Source organism: Centropristis striata, chromosome 2 (assembly GCF_030273125.1).
Source record: "Centropristis striata isolate RG_2023a ecotype Rhode Island chromosome 2, C.striata_1.0, whole genome shotgun sequence".
Classification (NCBI taxonomy): domain Eukaryota; kingdom Metazoa; phylum Chordata; class Actinopteri; order Perciformes; family Serranidae; genus Centropristis; species Centropristis striata.
In genome coordinates this window covers 8,378,877-8,406,243 of record NC_081518.1, presented here as the reverse complement: position 1 = coordinate 8,406,243, position 27,367 = coordinate 8,378,877, and the positions used below count along the sequence as shown (strand labels likewise).

The 27,367-nt window shown below is 38.3% G+C and overlaps 1 protein-coding gene across 2 annotated transcripts in view; it reads right to left on the bottom strand.

Moving 5' to 3' along the window:
• The window catches only part of LOC131984035 (glypican-6-like), a 189,260-nt gene that overhangs the window by 127,265 nt on the left and 34,628 nt on the right, over positions 1-27,367 (bottom strand). For both annotated transcript variants that reach the window (XM_059348900.1, XM_059348908.1), the window contains exon 2: positions 24,280-24,438. In XM_059348900.1, the coding sequence (XP_059204883.1) occupies positions 24,280-24,438 (159 nt within the window). The remainder of the gene's footprint in view (positions 1-24,279; positions 24,439-27,367) is intronic.

Genomic DNA, 27,367 nt, shown 5'->3' with positions numbered 1-27,367 from the left:
AGTTTTTTATAAATATGTCCTGCTTAAAATATATTCAGAATAAAAAAAAAAACCACACACATCAGAGAGCCTAAGCACAAGCAAGGTGCGTTTTTCCACTGTGTCTGTGATTTAGCTTTGTGTCAGCTGCCTTGTACTCTGTGTTGCTCCTTAGCTCTCAGTTGAGAGCACTGTCCAAAAATTGGTCATGATGGTCACAAATTTAGGATAAAAAAAAGAACTTAAAATGTGGCTTTCAAGAGCGAAATGATACATGCCAGTGGCGCTTCTACACAGGGGCCTACAGGGGCCCCTTTCCCCTGTGTAGAAGTCGTTGGCCCCTGCTGTGGCCCCTGTGTCAAATTAATAATAAAATGATCAATTCATAACAATGACAAAAGGAACAATTCTTACCTATTTTTTTGTTCAAACAATATCACATTGTGCACAAAAGGACCCAGAATCTGTACATTGTACAATAGTTTTATTGTGCAATAAAAGATAGTGTGTGTGTGTGTGTGTGTGTGTGTGTGTGTGTATATATATATACAATTCCTACCTATTTTTTGAACAAACAATATCTCATTGTACACAAAAACACCCAGAATCTGTACATTGTACAATAGTTTTATTGTGCAATTATTGTGCAAGTGTGTGTGTGTGTGTGTGTGTGTGTGTGTGTATACAGTATATATATATATATATATATATATATATATATATATATATTGTGCACAAAAATGAGAAATGTCATTGTCGTACAAAAATAATTGTTATTGTTGGTAAGTCTCATTGTTTCAATCAAATGTATCTTCCAAATATACTTAGAGTTTTTTAAATTAGCTAAAATAAAGGTTGTGAATGCTTAAATATCGTCTTTGCTGCTTTTTAATGTGCCCCTCTGATTAAACACTGGCCTCTCCTTTACCCCCACAGTAAAACTGGTCTAGAACCGCTGCTTCATGCCACTATATGCGTAAGTGAGGACTGGCAGGTTAAAGCTACCCGGCAGACACATATCTGAAAACATTGCAGCTAAAGCAGTGGTGGAGACTTGGAGACGAGACAATGCACACAATATGGTAGCTGCGATACCGGTACAAGTCTGTAGCTGTCTGCAGTAGGTGGATAGTAGTATTCTTTGAGATGGGGGAACTGGGACAGGAGTTGCCTGGTTGTATCTTAAAGATTAATGATCGGTTGACACGGGTTGGATATCAGTCTGAATAAAAATCCAAATGAGCATCCCTAGAGTTGACTTAAATCTCTGGTTATTCTTGAGGCTGTATGTTGTCTCACTGGGTTACAGTATTGTACTGCATTATATAGTAAGGTGTTCTTGTTATGATCTTGTTCATTGTGGACAAAACAGCCACCACAACAGCAAGCAATGACCCCAGTAACCTTTCACAGCATTCTACTAGCTCCAGACCATTATTCAACCCTTCACGCTGCTGTGTTTCTTCTGTCTCCTTTCCTGACACACGCTGAAAACCCACCTCTTTCAGCTGCACCTTACTTCCTGACCTCTAGTCCTCCACACTACTACATAATCACCATCACTGCTTGTTGCTCTAATTTTACTCTTCTTGGTTAATGTTGGCACACCAACAAGCACAACTGGGAGAAAGAAAAGTGGTTTATTGTATGACAAAGCCCAAACACTGTGAAGTACAAAAGACAGGATTGAGAGCAGGTTTGTTCAGGCCGATAACAGTGCAGTTCAAATCACTGCGTGGTGTGTGTGTGTGTGTTTCTGGAAGCCCAGCGAGAGGCCCAAGCTTGGACACAAACCAAGAGATAAATGTTCTGAGGTTGACTGGCTGACACACCTGCAGTGTAATGGGTTCATGATCTTACTTTGTTTCTCTGCAGAATACTTAGCTGAATCTCTGCACCGAACGACACGCCAGAACTGAGAACAAGCTGTCAGAACTGAGAGATAACAGAAATCTGGTTGTTAATTTGCACAAAGATGGCCAGAAACCAATTATAGTTGCTGCATCAAGAAATACACAGTTGTAAATGTGGTCATTATGAATGCTGTAAATCTGTGAACCATGTGTGGACAAGTATTTCTGCTAAACTTAGTGGGGACCTTGAGCAATACAAAGCCATGTTTTTTGGTTGTTTGATCCCTTAAATTCCTGGAATTTGTAACTGATCCTCAGTTGAGAAACATTTAAACGTTGGCCCTCAGGAACATAACAAAGAGAACTCCCACAAGATCCACAGAAACATTCAAACTGCATGAAACATCATAAAAGCAAAGCAAAAGCCTGCCAGTGTCCTCCACCCAGTATCTAGAGAACACTGATTTTTGAATCTTATTAGCTTGTTCGGCTTCAGTTTGTGCTTTAGCATTACAAGCAATTACATTATTACACAATTACTGTAATTAGGCAATTTCCCAGTGGCTTCATACCTTAAAATGCTTCAATGAATTCAGCCAAAAGTGATTATTGTCCAGTAATTATATAATGTTACATAATGATTTGATTACAATGGTGGTTATAGTGTTGCAAATTGAATATTAAAATAAACGCAAGAGGACTATTTGCATTGTTAAATAAGGTATTGTTTCTTAATTTGCCTATTCTGTCACTTTAATCTCCTATGATGATGGAGACAGAACCCATAATCTATTTGAGTACATACTTGTGTTTACTCACATGAAAAAGTAGCATGAAGATACAATCATGAATTGGTAATTATATTAATTAATACAACAATACAATTACATTACTGACACAACGTGTTGACTTTATTGTTCTACAGCAACTCTGTCTCTTGAAATGTTCTTTTAATAACTGTTGCAGTTTACATTGTTTAATGGTAATTTGGTTAGGTTTAGGCAGTAAAACCACTTGGTTAGGTTTAGGAAAAGATGCTTGTTTGGGTTAAAATAAGTTTGTTTGTTACATGGGACAGAGACAGCAGCCTCTTGGGTGAAAATCCTGTGTTTGTTTGACCCTTTGATTATACCTAACCTCCTCGATGCATGGGTATATAGACTTAGAAACCTTTTTGTGATACGTCAAGAACAATTTCCCTTTCAACCTACCTCATTTTTTTATTTTAAGGTAAAAGATTTTGAGTCCAGATTGGTAAGGATCAACACATTCTCGTCAATATTGCTTATTTTGGAATTCAGAATTGACATTGTGATCACCCTTAATGTTTGAAGGGGTAAACACTTGTATTTGTAACTATGCACATTGAGTTCTGAATGTGGAATGTGAAAAATCTGAATTTTTATTTACAAAGTGTTGTTGAAATCAGGGTTTTAACTTTTGATAAACCATGCTGCCTACAGCCAGTGTAACTGCACTGGTTGTGAGCCTGAAATAAAAAAAAATAAACTTGTGCTACATTGATCTACAACAAACAAGGGGTATATGTCTGTATGCTTGTTCCAGTTGTGTTTGTTTAATGACAAAACAAGGGGCACTGATCAAAAGTGTGTGTGAAAATCGTTAGTCATCGGGCCTGTGCAACCTGCATTGTAATTATTGCTCTTTGGTCACATTGCTCAGTGCTCCATATTAGCATATACATAGCTAAATGCACAGTATTATGTTTGTGCGTTAATACTTTCTAATTAGCAAACTCATGTGTCAAGTCTACCAGTAATCAATTTTATTTATAAATCTGAATACTGATGATGACTATTACATAGGTGACATGATGAATATTACTTACATTTAATATTTTATTTTGAATGTTGACATGTTTAATTTTAACATTGCAGAATGTAAGTATATGCAATTATATCCCCCTGCAGGAAATGAGGAGATGGTAATCAATCAATCACCTGCTGAGCTGAACGAGGCGCATCTTGTTATCAAAGAGGACTAGATGATGATGATTTAAACAATTGCCTCACTCATTACATGCACGGCCTTGTTTTACTCAACGGATTTAATACATCAAAGTACGTTTACATGTGGTGCATATCACAGGTAGCAATTGTGAGCAAAGGTGAACGAGCCTTTGCTGTTAGGGACCGTGAACACTTGGATCAGACAAACTCCAATCTCTAGCATCTTTCACATCCCTTCTTAGATTCAGATTCAGACAAGTTTATTTATCCCAAGAAGGGCAATTTGGTTGCACAATATATATACAAAATACACAACAACAAAAACTCACAGAGAGAGTATATGACACAGGCAATAGATCAACATATACATGGGTCAATACATTGTTATGGTTTGTATTAGGGATGGGTACCGTTCACATTTGAACCGATACGGTACCAATACCCGGTACCTGCGAATCGGTATCGGTACTCAACGGTACCAATTTTCGGTACTTTTGCGTTTGAAAATATAAACTTTAAAAAATATATCAAAACAATATAAAATCCAGGATGAGCAGTGCTTTATTGTTGAGTGAATGTGCATTTTGTAACATGAAGGTTGGAGTGTTATCAAAGAATGCAGAGGAGCGCTCTCAGGTGGCAAGTGCACGGAGAAAAAAAAAAAAAAAAAGGTTGGAAGTGCACGTGTGATTTGTTGTGATGACGTCGTAGCTGTGCGGCGCAGCACCGGTCAGACAGTATTGTGGGCATAGCATGGTTGGAATAAACAAAGTTGAGTCGGGCTGCTCTGTGAACATATCGAGGATGACGCAGGAGTCCGAGGGATTTCATTTCAGCGAGGCAGTTTGGAATAAAGTGGCAGGTAATATTCCTGAGTTGAAGATCGGAGTTTTAGCGGAGGACCAGAGATGCAGCAGCTAGCTGCTAGCTGTTAATGACTGATCTACAGAAGAATGGAGAAAGCAAACGGAGTAAGGAAGGTCCAATCTGGAGGCAGACTAAGCCAAGCCCGGGTAGAGACATTGGAGAGATAGCAGCTGGCGGCTAGCAGGCCGAGAGCCGGCTGTTCGTCTCTGCGCCGGGTTGGAAGAGGGCAGCAGCTAGTGGCTAGTGGCCGCGGTGAGCAGACAGGACCAGACGAGGAGGTAAATAAAAAAAATAGTGCGATCGTCAGCACGCTTGTTAATCAAGACGTCAAATGAAAACAGGTTGAAATCAATGATCAGTTTAACCCTGTAAGACCCAGTGTTGCAGAATTACAACAATTTTGGTTATCCCCAAAAAACGTCTAAAATTTGTTTTTTTTTTTGGTTCAACCACATTTACATGATCATTGGGTCCTATTGTTTGTTCTCACAATGCGTTTGGATCCAACATTTGTACATAGGGCCCGCCCTAGGGTCAAGAAGTCACACAACTTCCAATTTTTTGATCGAGCAACATCCCTTCGATTTACTGGACTGGATTAATCTGATTCAAGTAAGTAAAATGCTTTGAATATTTTTTTTTGTGTTTATTACAGTGTCTAGAACATGAACATATGTGGTGTTTGTGGAAAATGTGCCCTACATTTTATTTAGAGCTTGTTTTATAAGTGTTGCAATATTACAACGTTGGGTCAGAGTGGTAGTCAAAACAGCCCTGTTTTTGAGAGGAACTTCAATTAAAATTTTTACAATATAACTTTTAACTACACATGATTTACACATTCTAGCCTGAGCCTTATATTGAATTACATATTTATTGTATTAGAAACTAAAGTGCAAAGATATATTGCTGTATCTAAACATTTTCATTTACTTATAATGATTTTTAACCACCTTCAACACTCTCAGTATTTTCTCCTTATCACAGAATGCAGGACTTTTTACCAAAGAAATTCTGTTTGTGCATGTCTGCCCTTTGTCTTAGTCTCTATTGATAAGAAAATGCTCCTATCAATTCATAGTCAAAGCAGTTGTGGGGGATGCTCCTGGTGCACTAGTTGCATTGTTCTGGAACAGGTGCTAATGTTCAGGAATGTAAGGTGTGGTTGTAAGGTGGAGGCTACATGCATTCCTATTAGGATGATAATCACAGTCTACGATAGGTCAATCATACAGTATTGTATGGCCTGTGAAATGTGTGAATTGGCTACTTCAGTGCAATGTGTAAACACTTCAAAATGAAATCAGTCTCCCCACCACCCCATCTTTCCTGCTCGTCATCCGGAATCTAGTAAGCATGTGTGATATTTGTATATACAGTGTACATTTGTTTCAATTTTATTTTTTCCATTTCAGAATGCCACCAGCAAAGAGAGCTTGCATCCTCTCTCATTCTGGTAATTATCTATTCCTGCTATTTACCTTGTTTGTGATATATTTGACTGGTTTCTTCATGCGTATTTGAGATGTATATAAATTGATATATTTATTCTTTTTTTTCCTAATCAGGTGGGCACAGCACCCAAAACTCCAAAGAGAGGACGGCCATCGGCAGGCAACAGGAGCCCAGACGCAGCAGGGAGCCCTTCGGATGCTGTAAAGAGACCATCCTTGGGTGATGGGAGTCCAAACGGTCCCTCCTCCAAAAAAACATGTGCACACCCCCCTCTGGATGTGCGCAGAGACCTCACTGGACACTTTCCATACAAGACGACAAGAGGACGCTGCAGACATTGCAGTGAAGGGTATACAAATACCCAATGCAGCAAGTGTGATGTCCGCCTCTGCTTTTCAGAGGACAAGAACTGCTTCTGGGACTATCACTGCAACTGACTGCAACTTAAAATGTAAATAATGTAAATAAATGTCAAAGTGCTTGTTTGAATAAATCACACTTCATAACAACATGACTAAGATTATTATTCATGCTATATACTGGTTTGGGAAAAGCAAAACCCTGCAAATGAATCCTTAGTTCTGTACTGTTGTTCAGACAATGAGTGGAAATACAGGAGATTCTGCTACCCATTAAGCCCAACGTTGCAATATTACAACGTTTCCGTAAAAACTTACTAAAACATAAAATTTTTGAAAACACTCCATTTTCACCCCCAAAGGCCTCCTACAACAACATCTTAGTGGTTGAAAAATTTTTTTTTTGCATTTTTCTATATCTGGGTTTTACAGGGTTAAAGGTAACACCGTTTAGGTACCGAAACATGGTACCGTTTGATTTTACTTGAATCGGTACTCGGTAGTACCAACGGAATTCGGTCGGTACCTATAAAAGTACCGAATTCGGTACCCATCCCTAGTTTGTATATATAACAGTTTAAAATAATGCAAGTTATTTATATTTAAAATCAATTTAGATGTTTAGATGTATACAGATAGATAAACAAGTAAGTAAGAGGACCACAAGAACGTTCAATTGGAAAGCTTGTATTAATATTCAATATGTTTCTTGGTTTTATCATGCCTTTTTTTCAACTTTATTCTATCCTCAGGTGTTTTTAAATGTTTCTATGTCCCCTCTGTTGTTTGTATTTTGGTTTTTATCTTTGTAGCACTGTGTAACCTTGTTAAGAAAAGTGCTATATGAATAGAGTTTATTATTATTATGTAGAAAAAGTTGTAGAAAGTCTTTTGTGGCTCCACGGGGAGAAGTGTGATTTTTAATGAATTGCCTCAAGTGATGTCACTTGGGTCAGCAGACTACAAGTGTGAAAATGCAAAAAAATCTCTGGAGTGGAGTTAAAGTGAAGTGAGACAACTGTCTCTGCTTATAACTGCTATGCTACACAAGTTGCTTCTATAACGCACTCAAATCTCTGACCGAACCATTGGTGGTCTGGTTGCATTGTGGGAAATGTAGGCATTATGTTGTGAAAAGACAGAAGAATGCATGAAGTAAAAAAAAGACTACATCTTTAGTTCTACTGCACTGATTTTGATACTTTTCAAAAGAGATGCACCGGATCGGGTACAGTAACAATGGGTCAATATCTTTATTAATTTTTAATAATACATTACTTATGGGTATTTATTTGTTAGATTTTGTTTTACAAAGTTAGAAAAACAATCGTTACTGTAATTTAAGCCTGAAGTACACATTAAATAATAACTTACACACACACACACACACACATATATAAAATATAATTAAGTTCACGTATCAGGATCAATATCGGGACTGAAAAAGTCGAGTCGCTGCATCCTTCATTTTCAAATAACTGCCTGTTGTTAGTTTGACAATATTATAGGAGTGTAACTGAAGGAGTATTTTTTTCTGCTTCATAATCCAAATATTATATCTCATGAATGCAATCATTTCTTCTCTTTACTCTTTTTTTTTGTTAAAGTGTAGCACCTCCATTATAAAATTCTGCAAGAAACGCTGTAATTTGTAACAAAATAGTTTGCTTCCATGATATATTGCAGGTCATTTTTATCCTCCAACAAAGAATGCAATTATATAATTACTTTAGTATAATAAATAATTATAACACCATTAAACCGCTACCAGCAGTGTTGCCAAGGGCAACATGCTGACAATCTGTTGACACGGCATGAACCATTATCCCAAGAAAGTATTGATGTAATTAATTCTGAGTGGTAAAATGTAAAGTAGTTACCAACTTAACCACTTTCAGAATTGGCTCTTAACCAAAACTCGGGGCAAAGCCACAGTTCATCTTGTCTGTTCAGTTAATTATATTGACAAAATCCACCTTTGCTGAGGGCATCTCTATGTCTTCCAAGATCTGAGTTCAGTGTTAAGAGGCACTGGAGAAGTCAATTAGTAAGGCTCAGAAAATCAAAGTGATTTCCTCCCATGGATGATATTCACAGCCGTTGAATAGCAAGGAGCAAATTGGCTGCACACACCATTACATTACTGTGACCCCGTGGATAAGCAGCTTTGTCTCAACCTGGCTGTTGGAGTGCCTCTCCCTATGAAAGCCTCCATGCAGAGCTTTGTTAGACTAATCCATCCTGCAGAGTGTTTCCTGCGCCTGAGTGAGGACACTGAGGTTCTCAGAAGAAGAAAAAAGCACAGCATGTGTATTGTTGGTTTGTGTCCTTGTTACTGTGTCAGTTCTAAATGAAGGTTAGCCTTTGTCTGAGCGTGAGCAGGACTGCAGCCGCGCAGCCAGTCACCACACAGCCGTGGTCGCTCATTCACTTACTCAAGGACGGAAGATGGACACTGCATGAGCATATTGCTGCCTTCAAATTCATAGAGTTTTCTTTCAAAACAGCTTTAGACACTTTTACCAATGCCTTAACACGACTATTTGATCTCTGATTTCGATTGATGTGACTGACTCACATTTTGAGAAAGTGAACAAATGTGTGGCTTTGTGTCCCGATTTTAAATTGAAAGCAGGCAAACGACACCCACATCTTCCTTTGACCATGTCATCCGTTAGTGAAAACATTTTTGCCGTACATAATGTTCCAGTGTTAAACAGCCAGAACCTGATTATTGGACTCTAAATCTAAGTTTATTCTGTTTGGTTTTATTAAAAACATTAAACAAAAGAATCTCGTCCTGGCAAATCTAAATGGCAGGAATTCATTTACGGCTCTCAGTCTTAATTATTGTTTTCATTAAAAAAATATATTTTTGTACACACGTACGTCATTACAAGATATTTTGTAGATTTGTTTCTCAAAAGTACCATTTCCGATGAAAATGAGTCATGGGCTTATCATGTGGTATGGCTGTGGCATAAACTGCTTGTGTGCCTGTTATAATGCTCCCTTAATTATTTAAAATCACTGTGTGTCACTGGAAAATGACTCAAGCTATTACTACATCATTTCCTATTCAGCACATAAAGTATAGGCAATTTACCCTTTCTTTACAATCATACCTTGTTGTATTATAACTATACTTTAATGATGTCTGATTACCAAACCATAATTCACCCCACATTCGACTTTTTAATCTCTCCTTAGTCCCAATTTAGTCAGTTTCTTTTCAACATAAATTTCAATCCTGCAACATTTACTGCAACATCTACTAACTACCTTCTCCCTTTCCTATTGTTTCATAAAAATGTCAAATTCTAGTTAGGGTACTTTATTTATAGAGAGAACTTCCCTGACGTTTCTCATAATCGGGTTTTTAAATTCATCACATGCATTTTCACCACACGTGACGTGCTAAAATAAAAATTATGCCAACCCGGCGGTCACCACATTCAGTCAATTTTTAAATGATGCATGGAGATCAAAAGGAGACGGAACAGTGGAGATCTATGAGGGAGGTATATCACCACCTTTGCAGGAAAAGGAGGGAAACATTTTTCATCTGCCTCAACAGACGGCACGATCTCAGCTGTAGCCCGGGAAAACTCAATATCCCCGGGACAGAATTTTTTTCTTATAAGTGAGTTTTCACAGTGTATAGGTTTCAATATCTGACACAAAGTTTAAATTTAATAAATATATTGAAAAGAAGAATCACATTGCAGCATGCCCGTGGCTTTCCTCCTCATTTCTGCTAACGTGGCTCGTGTAAAGGTACGCCTCTTATAGCCTCTCCTTGAAGCTCACCAGTGGGACAGAGTTAACAGTGTCCAGGCCTCACAGAGCCATCCATCCTGAAGTACGAAAGTGACACCGGGCTGCAGCCTGTGCCAGATGATGGAAGCTGCCACCAACTCTCAGCTAGAGCACTGCCGGACAGACCCCATTCCCTCCGTCCTCTGAGAATTACAGTCTTCCTGACATTCACTTAGGATAACACAGGGACACCAAAACAGAGGTTATTTATTTATGAACGCTTCCAGGAACTTCGTGTCCACATGGTTTCAGATTTCATTAGAAATTGACATGCGACTGTCAGAGAGCTTTCAGCTTCATCACTGAACTGCAGGGGTTAAATCAATGCATGCCCCGTCCTCCCGCGTGTAATTTAGCGACATCTCCAGTGTAATAAGGGTCCGGTACCATCAGATGGTTACAGAGTCCTGCGGTGTCCTTTGAGTCCCGTGTGTTTGTTTTATCCTGTGTAATGTGTCCTGCACTAGCAGGTGTATGCTGCAGTGTCATGGGGTCAATGTCACAGTTTTTTCAGTTGTTTTTCTCCATTTAAAGAATTTTCTGCAGAATAAAGGGTCTAAAGATTGTGATTTTGGATACTGGACTATATAAATTTGACATGTATTTTGTCATAAGAGCTGTTATTGGATTGACCTAGTTATTACATATTTAACACAAGTAAATAAAGCAGGTTTGCAACATGTTATCCCACAGACTGAGCTAAAATGTCGTATCTTATATATAATATTTGTGCTGGACATACACATCAGACATTTTAAAGCTTCCATGCGACATATTTGACCTCTAGTTAAACTATGGAGCCATTTTTTTTTTTTTTTAATGAATGGGCCTCTTTTTTGTTTGTCTCGTGCACACACACAAGGATCTTGAAGCCCACACACGTGCATGCAAAAAATCTTCTACAATGTCGTTTAGCAGACGCTTTTATCCAAAGCGACATACATTTGAGAGATCATACAAAACAAGCAAGATGAAGTCAAGAAACAACACAAGAATAAGCAAGAATAAGTGGCATATACTAAGCTGAGTCCTGTTGGGATGTAAGTGTTTTTTGAACATAAGTGTTTTTGGGACATAAGTGCTTTTCAGTGGTGAGTGCAGATGGTGTAGGATTTTTTATTTGTTTGTTTGGGTTATTTTGTTCTGTGTGTTGATTATGTGTGTAGGTGTTCAGTAAAGAGCTGGGTCCTCAGCCTCTTTTTGAAAAGTGAGAGGGATTCATCAGATCGTGTGGACTAGACCCCACCAGCAATCAGTCTGTCGACAATTTAGCCTCTGGGGGCACAAAGGTTTTTCACTTGCTCCATCAGGCAGGTCTATCAGAAATCTATTTGCCAAAGTCAAATTTTACGTGCCCCTATACGAAAAAAATGTTATTTAATAAGCACTGATAAATAAAACAAAGACTAAAGTCTAATCTATATTTAAGTAAATTAATCAGAACAAGGAGGACCCGGAGAACCACCCTGTTTTTTCCCACTTTGCCCTTAAACTTGCAGCAAATTGTGCATAACACGGTTGGAGTTCCACTGACATCAACTAACACCACCAAATGAAACTTCTGTGTGCAGTAGAACTGAAATACTATATGCAATTCAGCTCATAAACTCACAACTGCCGCCATATTCTCACAACTGCTGCACATACAACTCTAAACAGAGAAGACCAGGAGGCCAGATGACTCACTCCGTAGCTACTTCATCTTTAAAAAAAATCCTTTCTATTAAACATGTAAACTATGTGAACAATGCAGGTTTCAAACTTTTGAAGAAAAAAAAAGCGGCCTTGCAAATATAATGCAATTTATGAGGAAGGAAATGCATTCATCACATTTGTGATGTGACTCCACAATGCACACAATATGTTCCAGTGAGTGACCCTGAATGTAAACCTAACATGTTTCTTTTCAAGAAAACTCAACACCTTTAATGCCAGCTCGATTTTTGTAGATTTCTGCAGGAACATATCCATACAACTGCATATGCGTTTTTGGCACCACATCACCTTGGGAACAGAATCAGAAAAAGGGGAAATCGGCACAAAAGCCACATGCTGCCAACGAATGAAGGACATGACATGAATACAACACAATAGTTGTGAACCTTCAAGGTGCAACGATTTTTCTGTAAAATGTTACAAGAGGAAACTGGTAAGTGACAGAATTCATATGTTGAGAATGCATCCCTATCTTATATTTATATTTACTTGTAAAGTGTAATTTCAGGGTTTTTTAAAAAGTATTATTTCTGTCTGTACATACATCTATTACATGTTTGTCCACCCTGGAGGAAAGACAAGTTGGACACTCCCTCGAGATGTTAACTTTGCGCAAAGAATATCTTTTGATATAACATCCAGATTTTCATAAAAGTGTACTTTTCAAAGGGGAATTTTGATGTTAATTTCCCCCTTGACTTTACTTGAAATGAAATCCTCCTGTATTTCTTAGCTCTGTTACTTTATTATCAAATATAGCAACAATAAGGAATAGCAGCTTCATACTTTTAGTCTTGTTTATCTTATAAATTAACTTGAGGAGTATAATGACATAGCAAGATATACTCCACGTGGTTGGCTAATAAGTGCCCAGGCCTCGCAGCGTCCAACGTATTTAGCAAGTTTACCTCTGCCAAATTAGTGTCCAGCGGGCCAAAGCAGCCAAACTTTCAACAAGAGTGTAATGTCTAAATGGGGCCAAATCTCATCAGAATCTTGCACTGTGTATCAAGTGTAACCTCTTTATTCAATTTATTCATAGTATAAATTAATAATGTTGGCTATTATATTATGCACAAAGGATAATGGGAATTACAAATCAGTCCACAAACCCAAGTCCTCAGTCTGCAGCAGTGGGGCTTCTGCATGGCGTAATTAAATGTGTTCAAGCTATCATTCAAGTTTGCAGAAGCAAAACAGACAGAAGTTGTTACATTGAGGATATTAAGGGTGATGTATCAACATGTTAAGTGAACAAAGCGTTTACTTTCCAAAAAAGTATTATAATGTTTGTTATGACAAAACGGGTCATTATAATTTCTAGTTCACAACTTCAGAGCTGAACTGGGGCGAGTTCAGCATAATGAGGACCTTTGAGATCTTGTTTTGATGTACCCACTTGATGTCAGCTATGAATTGTGGGCATTTTTCAAAATTTTACTTGGTAAGTACTTCAATGAATTTCGATTATGAATAATAAATGTAAAGACTCAGAGTCAGTGATGTCGGGGGAAGTCAGTAGATTAACAGAGGTTTTATATATAGATATGTAAGAGCAGGACTGCCTTTTGGATGCACTTACTTTTGATTTGATATTTTTGAAGTCAGACCATTTACTACGTTCTGTATTCACTGTCAACCCAATGAATCTATAGGCTTCAACTTGATTAACCTCAGGAATAAAAGTCAACTTGGATTTTACATCAAGCATTAAATAAATCCGGAGTCTGAAAGTCACATTTCGTGAAAAGAAAAAGAACAATAGCGATGAGGCGACAGCCTGATAGTGCTCCTCTTTGAGGCAGAGTGGTTTTCTTAAGGAGTCGCACACAAAGAGATGCTATAAAGAAAGGGCGATCCATCAATGTGTAGTGTCATTCAATCTTCCAAACCAAACCTGCACACTTGTGGCACAGTGGAGAAAAAGGCGGAACATAGTTTCCCTGTCAGTCTGACACAAAAGCAATCAATCTTTTGAGGTTATTAATAAATGATCCTGTTTGAAGGCTCTGGAAGTTGTAATATTTATTTGAAGTATTAGCATTGTCAAAGAACATAATATACTACTGCACATCTCCACAGTTACATTTCAATCCAAGGAATTTTGATTAAAATGGTTCTATTTTATGAATAGATTATATTATAGCACTTATGTCTATTCATATCTTACCGATAAAGTATTTCTAGACCTCATTATTAGAAATATTCCCCTCTCTCTCTGCCTTGTTATTTGACAATAAGACAGACCAATTTACATTTCATTTTATATATTCTCGGGGGATTGTCATTGAGAAGCAACCTTGTTTTGCTTCTTGTGGACTGGATTCATACAGCAGTTATGGGTGGGAAGATCAATGGAAGTCTGTAGATTTACCTCCAATATATTTATGGTTCTTTCAACAAACAAGGTTAGATCTATTAAGGATGGATATAATTTGAAAAGGAAAATATGCCTTAGTGAAATTAAAGTTATTCTCACAATCAAGAAACTTTTATTTGCAACTGACAAGAAGAAAGAAATACCCCTAAAAAGACCAAAAGCGGGAATTTATCTCCTGCACTATGGTGTCAGTTTCATGGAATTTGACAAGTGACTGGGAATCCTCACTGGGAACGAGACGTGAGCAGCATGTATTCGTTCTATTGCGCAATCCACACCGACTCTGTCGTCCGTTCCATTAAGTGAAGTATAATCTGGATAGACAGCTGTTTAAATCACACAAACATCCCACTGTTTATGTGTTTTCATCTTAATAAACATATGTTAATTGATGAATCAAGGCTCCCGGTCTGTTTGTCAGAAGGAGCTCGGAGCTGAGAGGACCTGCCTTCACCAGGCTGACTGACAGCAGATATTTACTGACATTTACTGAATAGCTTTCATGTCGACTCCATGGTAAGAAATCAACAATGTTTGTATATATTGATTAATTGATTTTATTTCTCAGCCCACTGTAGAGAGTGAGGGGAATTTGTATTAAGTGAAACAGGAACACAAACAGACCGGGACCGTTGATCAATCAATGTGAGTGTGGTTAGTAAGTAAAAAAACAAACATAAACAGCGGTATATTTGTGTAATTTAAACAGGTGTCTATGCAGAAAAACACAAAACTAGACTTGACGCCTATAAAAATGCAGGGGGACCACCATGGGACACGCACTTTTTCTCATAGTTACAATATAAAAAAAAGGCATTTCTATACTCAGTTATGTCTCATACATTATTACAGCAATTTCACAAGGTATTATAGTTTTGTCACCAAACAGCAGATAACAACATTATTATAAAAAAAAATATTGTTTTCCTAAGTTATTTTCTCTGTTTTTACAACTGCCTAGGTGTTGTCTGTCGAAAAACCAATTAAAGAGTTGATCATAAAAGAAAGGTCTTCGGTTAATTCACGATCTTAATTAATCTGTTTTTGAAGGGCTCTTGGTTTAAAGTAAACTATTGCCTCGCCCAGTGCAACAACCTGCAGTGCTCACGGAGCTCAAGCTGTGCGGTTTGGTTCAATGGATATAAAAGATCAAAAGTGTTTGATGATTCACCAACAACATTAAATAAAAGTTAAGCCTAAATTATACTTTGTTTTTTTGTTTTGTGATGAGATGTGTTTCAATAGAAGGAAAATGATTGTCCATTACTCCATGAGACATTACTGTTGAGATAATAAGTTACAACATGTTGGTTCACGGATCCTCATCTTTCCCTCTGTTGTTTTTAATGGGGTCGATTTTAAAGAGCACTGTTGACTGTGACTCATCACTCTCTGATTTCCTGTCAAAGCTTTGTTTTTCTCCTCTCTTTGTTTAAAAGGGGCCACAGTATCTTGCACAGAGCCATTGTGATGACTATGAAGAGTCAAATATTTTAGGTCTCATTTGCTGCTCTGTTATGCGTAAAAAATGTGCTTGGTGCTTATTGTTCAAATGATTCACTTAGTATTCTGTTTTGCACAAACAACTTCAATGCACCACACAATTAATGTAAAAACTACCGAGATAAAATGCAATACTGAGCCCAGGAAAAGCTGCGTCTGCTGGTCTCCATCTGACAGAAGAAAGATGTATTCTTTTATTTTCCACTGAAACCTAATAATACAAGATTTCCCATCTCTGAGGCATTTCACCTTGAGCTAAAACGTTACAGATACAGAATGAATCCGTGAAATGCAATAACTGAGGCAGAGTTTTTTTGCTCTGTGTGTTTGGCGTCTTACACAGTCCAGCAGGAGCTTGTGAATTTGTAGAGACCGCAGATTAGAGAGAATGGGGTGTTGTGTTTCGAGTCAGTCCTGGTTTAAGTCGAGTGTGAATAAGGGATCGCTGGAAGTGAATGAGGGGCACTGCAGCTCTCATCGTTGAGTGGAGAAGCTCTACTGGGGCAGGATCAAAGAGCTCAGTCATCCAAGGCTGCTGCTCAACCCAGACTTTAGTCAACCAACCACACACGCTAATCTCTTTGCGAGGTCTCCACAGAAAAGCATCAACCAAACTGAACCTAATGAGCATCTACTATACAAGAACAAACAGAAAGGGGATACAAATAAGACAAACTTGTTTAGAAAGCTCTTACACTCCAACAGACTTGGTGGTTGTTGTCAAAGACACTAAATATACGGAAGAATTGCAGGGATGTATAAAAGGCTGAACAAGACACTTCAATTGATGTAGAGTGCAGCCATAAAACATATGGCATATGTAATTATTTCACTCAATGCAAGGTAAAATATTGTAGCTTCAAGCAAAGGAAAGGAACAAAACGATGTAGGCATTAAATTGTTATGAGGTGGAGAACGATTATTTCTGTACCTTTAAGCTATTCAAGGGGACATTTAAGGTAAAACTCCAAGTTAGTATTTCAGATCAGTACATCAATGGATTTGTGAAGGGAATTAGGATGATTAAGATCTCTCATGGAATGAGGGCCACTCTGAATAAAAGTGAAATGTACAATTAGGTAAACTTCCTATATGCCAGTCAATTAATTTCAATGTTAGCGCCACAATAAGCAGATTTGCCCGCATGAGTCCAGTACATCTAAATCTGGATTTAATCAACAAGTTCACCAACATAAACAGCACAGGAGGTCATGTGTCAGTACCACAAATTACAGCACGTAGGTATGTATTGCACACATACAGTCTGCGGTAGTAAAAAAAGGCTGCAGTTTCTGTGGATTTATGTTGTAAAACCACTGACCTTAGGTTTAGGCCCAAAACTTCTGGTAAGGCGTTATAAAAGTCAGTTTAAACAGTAAATACTGTAAATGCATGTAAATGTCAGAAGTGAACTAAGGGTCACATGACTAAGGCAAGTTACGTAAAAAAAACATAAGTTACATTCAAAAACATGATTCACACATTTGGCTTAATTGGTAGAGCTGTTGTCCATTGACCGGAGGGTTGGTGGTTCGATCCCTGACCATGGCAGCCTACATTCCGAAGTATCCTTGGGCAAGATACTGAACCCCAAATGGCTCCTGATGCTGCGTTCATCGGTGTGTGAATGAATTCCCAATGGTGGCAGGTGGCACTATTGTAGGATAGCCTCGGCCACCAGTATGAATGTGTGCCTGAACGGGTGAATGAGCGCAGTCTGTAGCGTAAAGCGCTTTGGATAAATAAAAGCGCCATATAAGTGCAGTCCATTTGCCATTTAAAAGTGGTTTTATTTTGTTTTCACACGGGACTTGAACCCCACTCTTCTGGGTGAAAGTCCGCCCTTTGTTCAGCCTATCCACCGCCCCATCCTCCAACTGAACGCCGAAATCCGCTTGGCTGTCAATCACTACTACGTTAGCAAGATGGTGGGCGATGCATTACAGCCCACAGTGAATTACAGCTGGATTTAATACACTTTGGTGAAATGTAATAAACTAAAATAACAGTTTTAACAGTTCTAAATGAGGCCGAAAAAACATGACAACGTCCAATCATCTGGTCTAGCAGTCTATCTTCAGTGTCTGGTGAATGCAGCACTATTCCAGGAGCAAACACGACCATCATTGGTTTTCTGATGCTGTGGGTGGACAGACACCTTGTGAGGAGCAGTGAGAATGATGGAGGTGGCGGTGCTTGAGAACAGGTGGTGTAACCCCAGACGTATGACCGGTAAATAGAAGCATCTGTAACCTGGATATCCAGCGGTTTGCCACAAGTCTCCGCCCGTATAATGGATGTTTTTGTCAACATCGTGACACTGCATACATTGATAATGTCGACCTTTTATTCCACAGAGAGGAAATAATGTGAAGGTATTGCCCTGCTCTGGGACAATGTCACACGTTATAATTTAATTTTGGTAATGGACAAGTTAATCTAATGTAGTGTTCTTTAGTGTTATCATTGAAGCTGATTTAATAAACTCCAGAACATGTTTTCCCTGTTTTTCTTATTCATCCACCACCGAAAAGAAAACTGGGTATGAGCTGAACTCTCCGGTTTGACCGAATGTCTTTGTTTTTTACTGATCAAAACTGACAATGAATACATATTGCAGCATCACAAATACTTCAGGTTACATTCATATGAAACCCCCTTTTTTTTCTCATAAAACCACCTTGTAATGGGGTCATGGGGCTAACATATTCAAGGCTCTACCACGCACACCAGTGTGAGATAGATGAGACTGATTGAATTTTCAGTGTCATTTTCAATATGAATACAAGAGCAGAAATCGAGAGAATGAAAAATATATCTAAAAAAATAAATAAATGACAGCTTCACTGGACCCAAAACAATCTGTAGAGGCGTTTTAATCTTCTATCACTTACTGACTGAGCATGAGGAACCTTCATCATGGTTCATTCACTGCAATTAATCTTAAAACAGATGTGATGCAAACCTCCCCCCTCTGCCTCTTTCACACAGTGTTTCACCATCTTTACCTCTGTCACTGTCTCTCCAGTTTTAACTTTCACACACAGATAAATATTGTATACATTTGTCTCGTTTCTCTTCCTTAATTCAGGTTGCCTCGGGGCAACCACTGAGCCACAGCAGCGAACACTAATGCTTTCAGAGACTAATAAAGCAAACCTGTTGGGAGTGGTACCCATACTGAGCCAAAGACATACAGACATGCACCACTGTTGGGTTGCTTGTGAATGTCTTTCTCCATACCGTGCATCACTTGGACTGAAATATGACCGGACTCCAAGTCTCTCAGGGAGAATACAAGGCACACAGAGTGATGGGGAGGAAAAGATTTTTCTCGGCCAGATGATTGGACATTCAGAATATCCAAACCTTAATTCTAGTGTGCAACAGTCATTTATGGCTTCAGGATTGCTCAATAATGCATCAAAACCCACAGGCCTCCAGGGGAAGCAGTCAGTAATCAAAAAGTAAGTTAAGGTTTTCATAATAGGGCCCTATAAATAACTGGGGACAGAAATGAGGGCATGTAAAATTGATGAGGGATGATTCAAACCCCACGAGGTGGAGGCAGCTTAACGCAAGGAGAAGGAATGTGATGTTGAGTGGCCTTGCAATATGGGCATGTGTAGAAGATGGAATTGCATAATGATTTGTGTCACCAGTGTCACTATATAACTGCACAGAAATATGGAGGCGTTGTCTTTGAAATGGTGATATTAACGCAGTCAAAAACACTCCAGCTTTTAATGCATTTTCCTGCCCATTTCAAACTATTTTCAAACACCTTCACAACCTATGGCTACCAATTAAAAGTTTTACAGAGGAAGAGCTCAACCTTTTATATGTTGTAATTATATGTTGTTTCTATTACAACCATTGCCCAGAAATGTATTTTTCTTGAGTTTCTTGTACATCTGAAGGACACATAGTTCTTATTATTTCGTTTAAATCAATACCAACATCTGAGGTTTATAAATTCTACACATTATCAACTGCGATTCCTTTTTTTTATATTTGACTTTTGTTGCAAACTGTATACATGTGTAAAGTACAGTTTGTTTTTTCACTGTGTTCACTCCTAAGTTGAAGTGAGAAACATACAGAAACATGACTTTTATAACTTGAAGAATATGGGTTGAAATGAGCACCTAAAACAAAACTCCCACACATTCTTTCGAAAATGCGAAAAGAGTGAGCTGGAACTTCTTTGCATTTTCCGCAGGATCCCGAGTTCTCCAGTGCTCCTAACACTGACAACCCTCGGCTGTGAAAAAGTATTTTTAAAGTGTCTGGAAACTAGGGGGAGGCTTGAGGCGTTGTAAAGCATAACCTTTAAAGCAACTTATTTCCTCTCCTTTAAACAAACTTAATCTTGTAATCTTTTACTGTGTTGGGAAATAAGGATTCCATTAGGACTGTTTAAAGACAATATATAGTGAAATATAAAATAGCATATTGTCATATTTATATGGAAACAGTAAGAAGATAAAAGAGTACAATTAAAAGTAAGCAATAAAATCTCACACCACAGTAAAAAAAATACTCTTACAACAAAAAAAGAGGGTCGATTAAGTGTTTTTTTGCCCCCTGATCCCAATCTGAGTTATAATAAAGTCTGATCCAGTACTTATATTTACCAAAATGACAACTGAATATATTTCTGACACATTGAACTAACAGTTGTCGCCGGCTTAATCTGACAAAGCTTATTTTTTTCATGAGCTTTTTGATCCAAATGCTGAAGGGCCTGGTTCTAAAATATTAAGCCTAAAAGCTTAAATTAATGATATGATGTGAATGAAAGTTTAATTGCAGAATGAGACTGAAATTGTCGCGACACGATCGGCTACAGAGAAGACGGATCTGTCTGTCGGAGTCGTGGGAACTACAGAAACACTCACAGGTTATACAGTGATGTTACTGAGTGGAGCTTGAGAAGCTGCTACTTGAATGTTTTGTACACGGTTCTTTGCTAATGAGAAAGAGAGAGGAGAGATTCATTAGAGTGTCTCTCATTCTTCACATTCACACGCTCTGACTTGCAATTACATATGCAAGGAAATGCTTGAACAGTAGGCTGACGTGCGGGAGAGGAGAGCAGTGTTGCAACACTAGCAGGCTGATGTAGACAAACACAGGAGAGTAAAGAAAGGATCGCAAGAATCTGTTTGCAGTCCTGTGATTATTACAACATGCAAAATTCAGGTGGAGGGCAGGAAGTGATGAATCCATAAACAGCTTGAAGTGGAAATAGAGAAAAGTAGCTACATAAAAGGGCTGCATGAACCTGAATGCAACTAGGATTGTCAAAAGTATCGTTATTAAAAAAAGTATCGATACTAAAACGTTGTATCCGGATACGATACTCATTTTCAAAAGTATCAATACTTTATTGTATTTCTTTATTTTCTGCACTACCTCAGACTTGAAGCTTGTTATCATAGTTGGAGTTTCTTTTTGCACAACTGCTTTTTATTATAAATATTTAACCGGTGGTTCTGTTCATTTTTACATGTTGCATTTTTCTTGTTAATAAAAATATTTCTGTTAAATTTCGGGGTCTTTGTTTTTATCCTTGTGGTATCGAAAATGGTATCGAGTATCGAATATTTTCCTGAGTATCGGTATCGTGTTGAAAATGTTAGTATCGTGACAACCCTAAATGCAACACATATGATCCAACATAGACGACAGAAGTCATGTGTCAGTAACACAAATTAAAGCACATAGGCACGTATGGCGGCTCGCGTTTCACGGCACATATTAATGTATCGTGGCGTGGCTTTCAGCATTCTAGAAATAGCGCACACGTACGGTCCGTGTTTGTAAAAAAAAGCTTGCAGTTTCTGTGGATTTATGTTGTAAAACAACTGACCTTGTTTATGGAAAAAACTTCTGGAAAGGCGTTATAAAAGAGAGTTTAAACAGTTTATAAATGTACGTAAATACCAGAAATTAAGTAGTTACAAGGGTCACGTGACTTCCATAATTTATGTAAAAGTTACGTTAAAAAATCATTCATGTAACTTACCTTTAAAACGGTTTACTTTTGTTTTCACACGGGACGCGAACCCTGCTCTCCTAAGTAAAAGTCCGGCACTTGTTTGACCCGTCTACCACCCCAGCCTCCAACTGAATGCAGGAATCCGCCCTTTTAACCTTTGCTTGGTTTTCAATCAGTACTACATCAGCAAGATGGCGGCGGCCACATTACAGCGGACGATGGGATTCATTAATATAGCTAATTTATCGCTGCCTGTACACACAACCTATATTGACGTTTTTGACGGGAGAACAGGCTGTATTATCCCAAAAATTAATCTCATATTGGAAGTGAGCCATACAAAATTTAGAAGGTTTTCGACAATCCATGCCCAATGTGTATGCAACAGTCCAGATCTCCTACTTCATAGAACAACATGTTCAAGTGTTTAACGTGGTTCGGTCCACGACCCCAGAACCAAACTTTAGCTTCTACTCACTAGGTCGATAATTCCTTAGTTATGTTGAAAAGCTGTTTAAAACCTGAATCGGGCTAAAAACAACAAGAAATTCATCACATCATTATTGTAATTACATGGCAATACCAACTCAAAACAGTTTAATGCAATGCTTTGACTTAATATTAGTTGAACTCAGGAATTAAGACAGGAGGTTTTTGATCAAGGTCTGATACTGCTTCTCTTTTTTACTTGTCCTTTTTATGTATCACTATTCAAAACTCAAAGGTAGTCATTGATTTTTCCGATTTTGCTCATTGGAACAGCCGTAAACAGAGAAAATCATAGAGATTTGTGCAGCATCATGAATCATTGACTCAGATCTGCCTCGAGTTGCCTGCTCTCCACTTGGAAAGCAAACTGATGTATGCAAAGAAGCGGCTTTATTTTAGCCAATACAATCCACTCAAATATGTGGAGTGGACCAGATACAGATGCAAATCCGGTGATCTTGGATCTGTATCCTGTCCATGTCTCAAATTATATCCAGGAGGCAATATTATATGTTATTAATGCTTCTGACATACATCCTTACATCATCATGATTCATGCAGGTATTTACATGTATACTGGCACAGGATATACTGTACAGCAGCCTATTATCTTCATTCAGGCATTTATTATTGCAAATTAAATTAAAACAATAGCAATTAAATCTGCTGTCCTGTATTTCCAGGGACATGCAGGTATTGTTCTCAGTTGATTGCCAACCTGACAGATGGATAATTTAATACTCAGCATTGACAAACTTAAAAGACACTATTTTTGATGTTTTTTGGCCAGGTGAAATGTCTATGTCTCTTATTCCAGTAATATCCTCTTTGGTGCAGTATTCGGTTTTATCACACTTGACATCAGATGAAGAGGAAAAGTTGAGTGGAATTTAGGCATGTGGTTTTGCCAAGGACCACAGAAAATGTCCTAATTCAACATTCATTAACGTGTCTTTTCTCTGCTTGAAGGACCTGAATTCCTTCTCCGATCCGCACACAGATCTTAGCTTCGCAGAGTCGCAGATGTCTGAGTGATACAAAAGCCTCATAGATGTTCTGTTACATAGGGTCACAGCTGCACTTCCTTGATCTTTTTTCTAAACAGCAGGTACATTTGCTGTGCACTGTCAAGGAAAATGTTTTCTTGATCAAAACCAGACACTTTGATGCTATTCACTGAAGTTAATATGAACCTGAGAGGCTTTTAGTTTACATAAAGAGTAGAATTGTAAATTAAGCAGGTGACTCATTATGAGGAGAGAGAGCCATAGACCAGAATAAACACTGACTAACAGTATAAGTGGCATGAAGACACTGTAGCACCTCTATAATACAGTGCACCGTGACTTGAGCTTTGCTGACAAGTTTGCATCCAAGCATACAGAATGACGATAGCGTTTTCCACCACAAAGCCACATTAGCGCTGTCCTGTCTGTATGTGAGTGGATTTACAGTGGCTCCTTTGGGACAAGTAGCAGAAAGCACCAAAACCCTGAGCAGGATTCCACCAGTCAGTCGCAGAAGGCTTATAGTCTGTTTGTGAGCATGGAACAACGTAAATGATATAAAGTTAGACAGGCTTGATTGAGTCTCAGAGTAGCTGGTATGAGCAGCAGAAAAAAAACAACTATTTTCTGAAAAAGAGGAGGGCTAAATGTAAGAAAACCCGACATGTTTTCGCCTCAGATGGCAGAACAGCTATCTTCAAAACCAATCTCCCCAAAAAGTATCTTATTAATAACAGTAATTATTAAACCTGGCAGCAGCTGTATTTACAAGTTTGACAGTGCTTGCCTGGAATATATTTACTAAAAATGGAAGCGTCTGAGATTCTAATTAATATGTATGTCATTCTCTGCATGTCAAACAGATACATGGAGCTTACCGTCAAACTTTTTATGCCTCGAGACAAACGTCGTCCTCATATTGCGGCTGCTCTCCTCGACCAAGTTCTCGAACTCCTGTTTGCTCTGCTGGTTGAGTTTGTCCTCCATCTCAGATGTGCAGCAGGTGTATCCCTGAGGACAGACACGCAGGTGCTCACCTGAGGGAGACAGAGACATAGAGTGTCGGTTTTCTTTTTTTTACACACATCACTGCCACAGGATTTGGTTTTTCAAAAGGCTGAGCTGAGTCTTTGATCAAAACTCTCCTGTGATTTTGGGACTATCATCACGGAAGCTATCAAAGAGGGACAGACCGTAACAAATGGGGAAGGATAATATTTGTCGGTACCCTGCTATCGTGTGAAACAGAGAGAAACGTTGATACAGCAGTGCATACACCGCATGCAAGATTTTCTTTGTATCACAGTCTGACAGCACTGTGTTAACGGCACCTGAGCTCATGTACATCATCAGTATTACACACGCTGAATGAAAGTGCAGTGCATTCAGAAACTAGATTTCAGTTTCTAGAAGGTGTGAAGACTAATCCATCTAGCAGACATCATTCAAAATCATCTTTAAAGGAGCATCTTTTTTTTGGTTATTTGGGGCCTAGTCTACCATAGCCAGAGCTAAACCCACAGCTCTGAGTCAATGGTGGAGAAACCAGTCCTGGCCACACCCGTTATCATTCTGCTATCAGGGAAAAAATGCTTTAGCCTGTTGGTATTTCTTTAAGCCATCACAATCGTCTTGAGCAGCATTAAGTCCTGGATGATGCAACGCTGCCCCTGCAAAATAGATCAAATATACTGCTCGATTTAGGGCATAGGTCTCAAACTTGTGGCCCGCGGGCCAATTGCGGCCCTCGAGACGATATTTTGTGGCCCCCACCTTGATATGAAAGTTTAATGTGAGTTTTATATGAATGGCACTTTACCGTGTTGTGTGTGGAACGTCCCTTTAATTACTTTTTATGGTAATTTTGTGTCTTTTTTTTATAATTTTGTGTCTTTTTTTTGGCCATTTTGTGTCTTTTTAAAGTAATTTAGTGTTTTTCAATCATTTTGTGTCTTTTTTTGGTCATTTTGTGTCTTTTTTTTTTGTAATTTTGTGTCTTTTTTTGGTCATTTTGATACTGCCTCCAGTGGCCCCCAGGTAATTTGAGGTTGAGACCCCTGATTTAGCGGCATTAAAGACCATCTAAGATTTCACTTTTCCTGCCTCGTTTCTAAATTATGATTATAGTAAATGAGGTTACCATGTCCAGTGAGCTGGACATTTCTTTGTAGCCATCTCTTGACTTATACTTTCAATGATCTTTTCTTTGAGTTGTGTTCTTTTTTTCTTTATGTTGCAATTGTAGCAGGAATACTGATGAACCAGAGACTGGACCTCTCAGACACATGTTATTTTATAAAATAATCACTTGATCTCTATTTCACTAACTGTGACACTGCTGCATCAACTACCTGGAACTCCGTTGAATTTGGTCAGTTACTTTAATGGGGGTGACTATTTATGCAATCATTTATTTTACCTTATATATTTCTAATTAATTTACATTAGTTTGAACAAATCTGTTTTCACTTTCATATTAAAGAGGGTATTTTTTTCAAATTCTTGTAAAAAAAGCCAAATTATATTGATGATGATTTCACGTGTAAAAAGCAACAAAGGGGTGAAACATCCAAGGAGAGTGAAGGAGGTATATATCCTTAAGGCCTTAAGAGTCAGATTTCTGGCCACTTTAAAGAACTTCCTTAGCAAATTACCTTTTCATTCTCCTTTTAACTTCATTTTTGGTCTCCACCTACTTCTAAGATAAATATCTGTCTCTTAAGCTGCTAAATGCTAACTGTGCTCACTAGTTATTAACTGTCTGTCTGCCTGTTGCTTGGTGCTGAGCAGGTAGTGTACAGTGGGTTTATTGGAGCTTTTTTGCAAAAAAAACAAAAAAAACAAACCCCAACCTAAAACTGTCTGCTTCGGCTGAAAACAATGCAGATTATGGCAATCACAGTGAACCAAAAAACAAAAAAATTGCAAGCCAAAAAAGCAAACAATGAGCCGACAGACACCAGAACACTATGTACTGTAGAGCTGAGGAGAACTGCAGAGTTGGGTGCTATTTCTCTCTGCGTCCATCACAATGAGGGACCCCTGAAAAATGGATCCAAGTGCCAAAAACTGCAATTCCTCCAGTGGCCACTTGAAGCTGGCTCCACAAGAGAGTCAATCCTCATCAACCCCCCTGTCACACTCACTTTACTCTGTTTACACACACACAAATACTGATTAGGGCAAGTTTAAGCAGGAATATTTGAATTTCGGAATCGCAGCAATGGACTCTGCTCCCTTGTACAATCTCGGTAAAAAATGTGTTTGCTCTTAGGTTAAGAAATGTTTGTTGTTCATTTTATTTGCTGAGGTTAAGAGATGCCCACCACTGAGACTTGAGCTGCAACTCCAAATAACCTCAACAGGAACGGCATGTCTTTTTTTGGAAACAATAGCCAGGTTACTAAGAACAGACGTCACCTAGCATACTTCAACAAGAAAATAGTTCCCAATGAAAAGTGCCATTTGTGAGCTCTATGGATTGTCTCCACTCACCAAGGACACGGTTTGTTTTTTTCAATGGTTTGCACCCTGAAAACAAAATTCTATCTATTGTACTGAGGTAGAAGCAGAAGGATCAGAGGTCGAGATCTCAAAATCTCACCACATAAAACCCAACACTTTCTACATGACCAAGTACAACTGAGGGTGAGTGGTGAAATACTCAACATCAAAATAAATAGAAACTGAAAAATGTTAAGTGTTTTCTTGACAATGTGAAGTTTTGCAGCGCCTTCAACTTTTGACTCTCTTACATGATGTTGTGTTGATGATGCTTCAATTCAATACGTGTAAAAGAGACTGTGAGATGTTTATTGCGAATAGGATTTATCCAAGGTGAGTGAAGTTCCCTTGAGTTCACTTTGAATATCTTTGAGAAGTTTCTACAAGTTGCACTGGAGGACAATTAAAACGATTTGACATATAAAAGAGCTACTTAATATATTAAATACTTATAAAAGAATA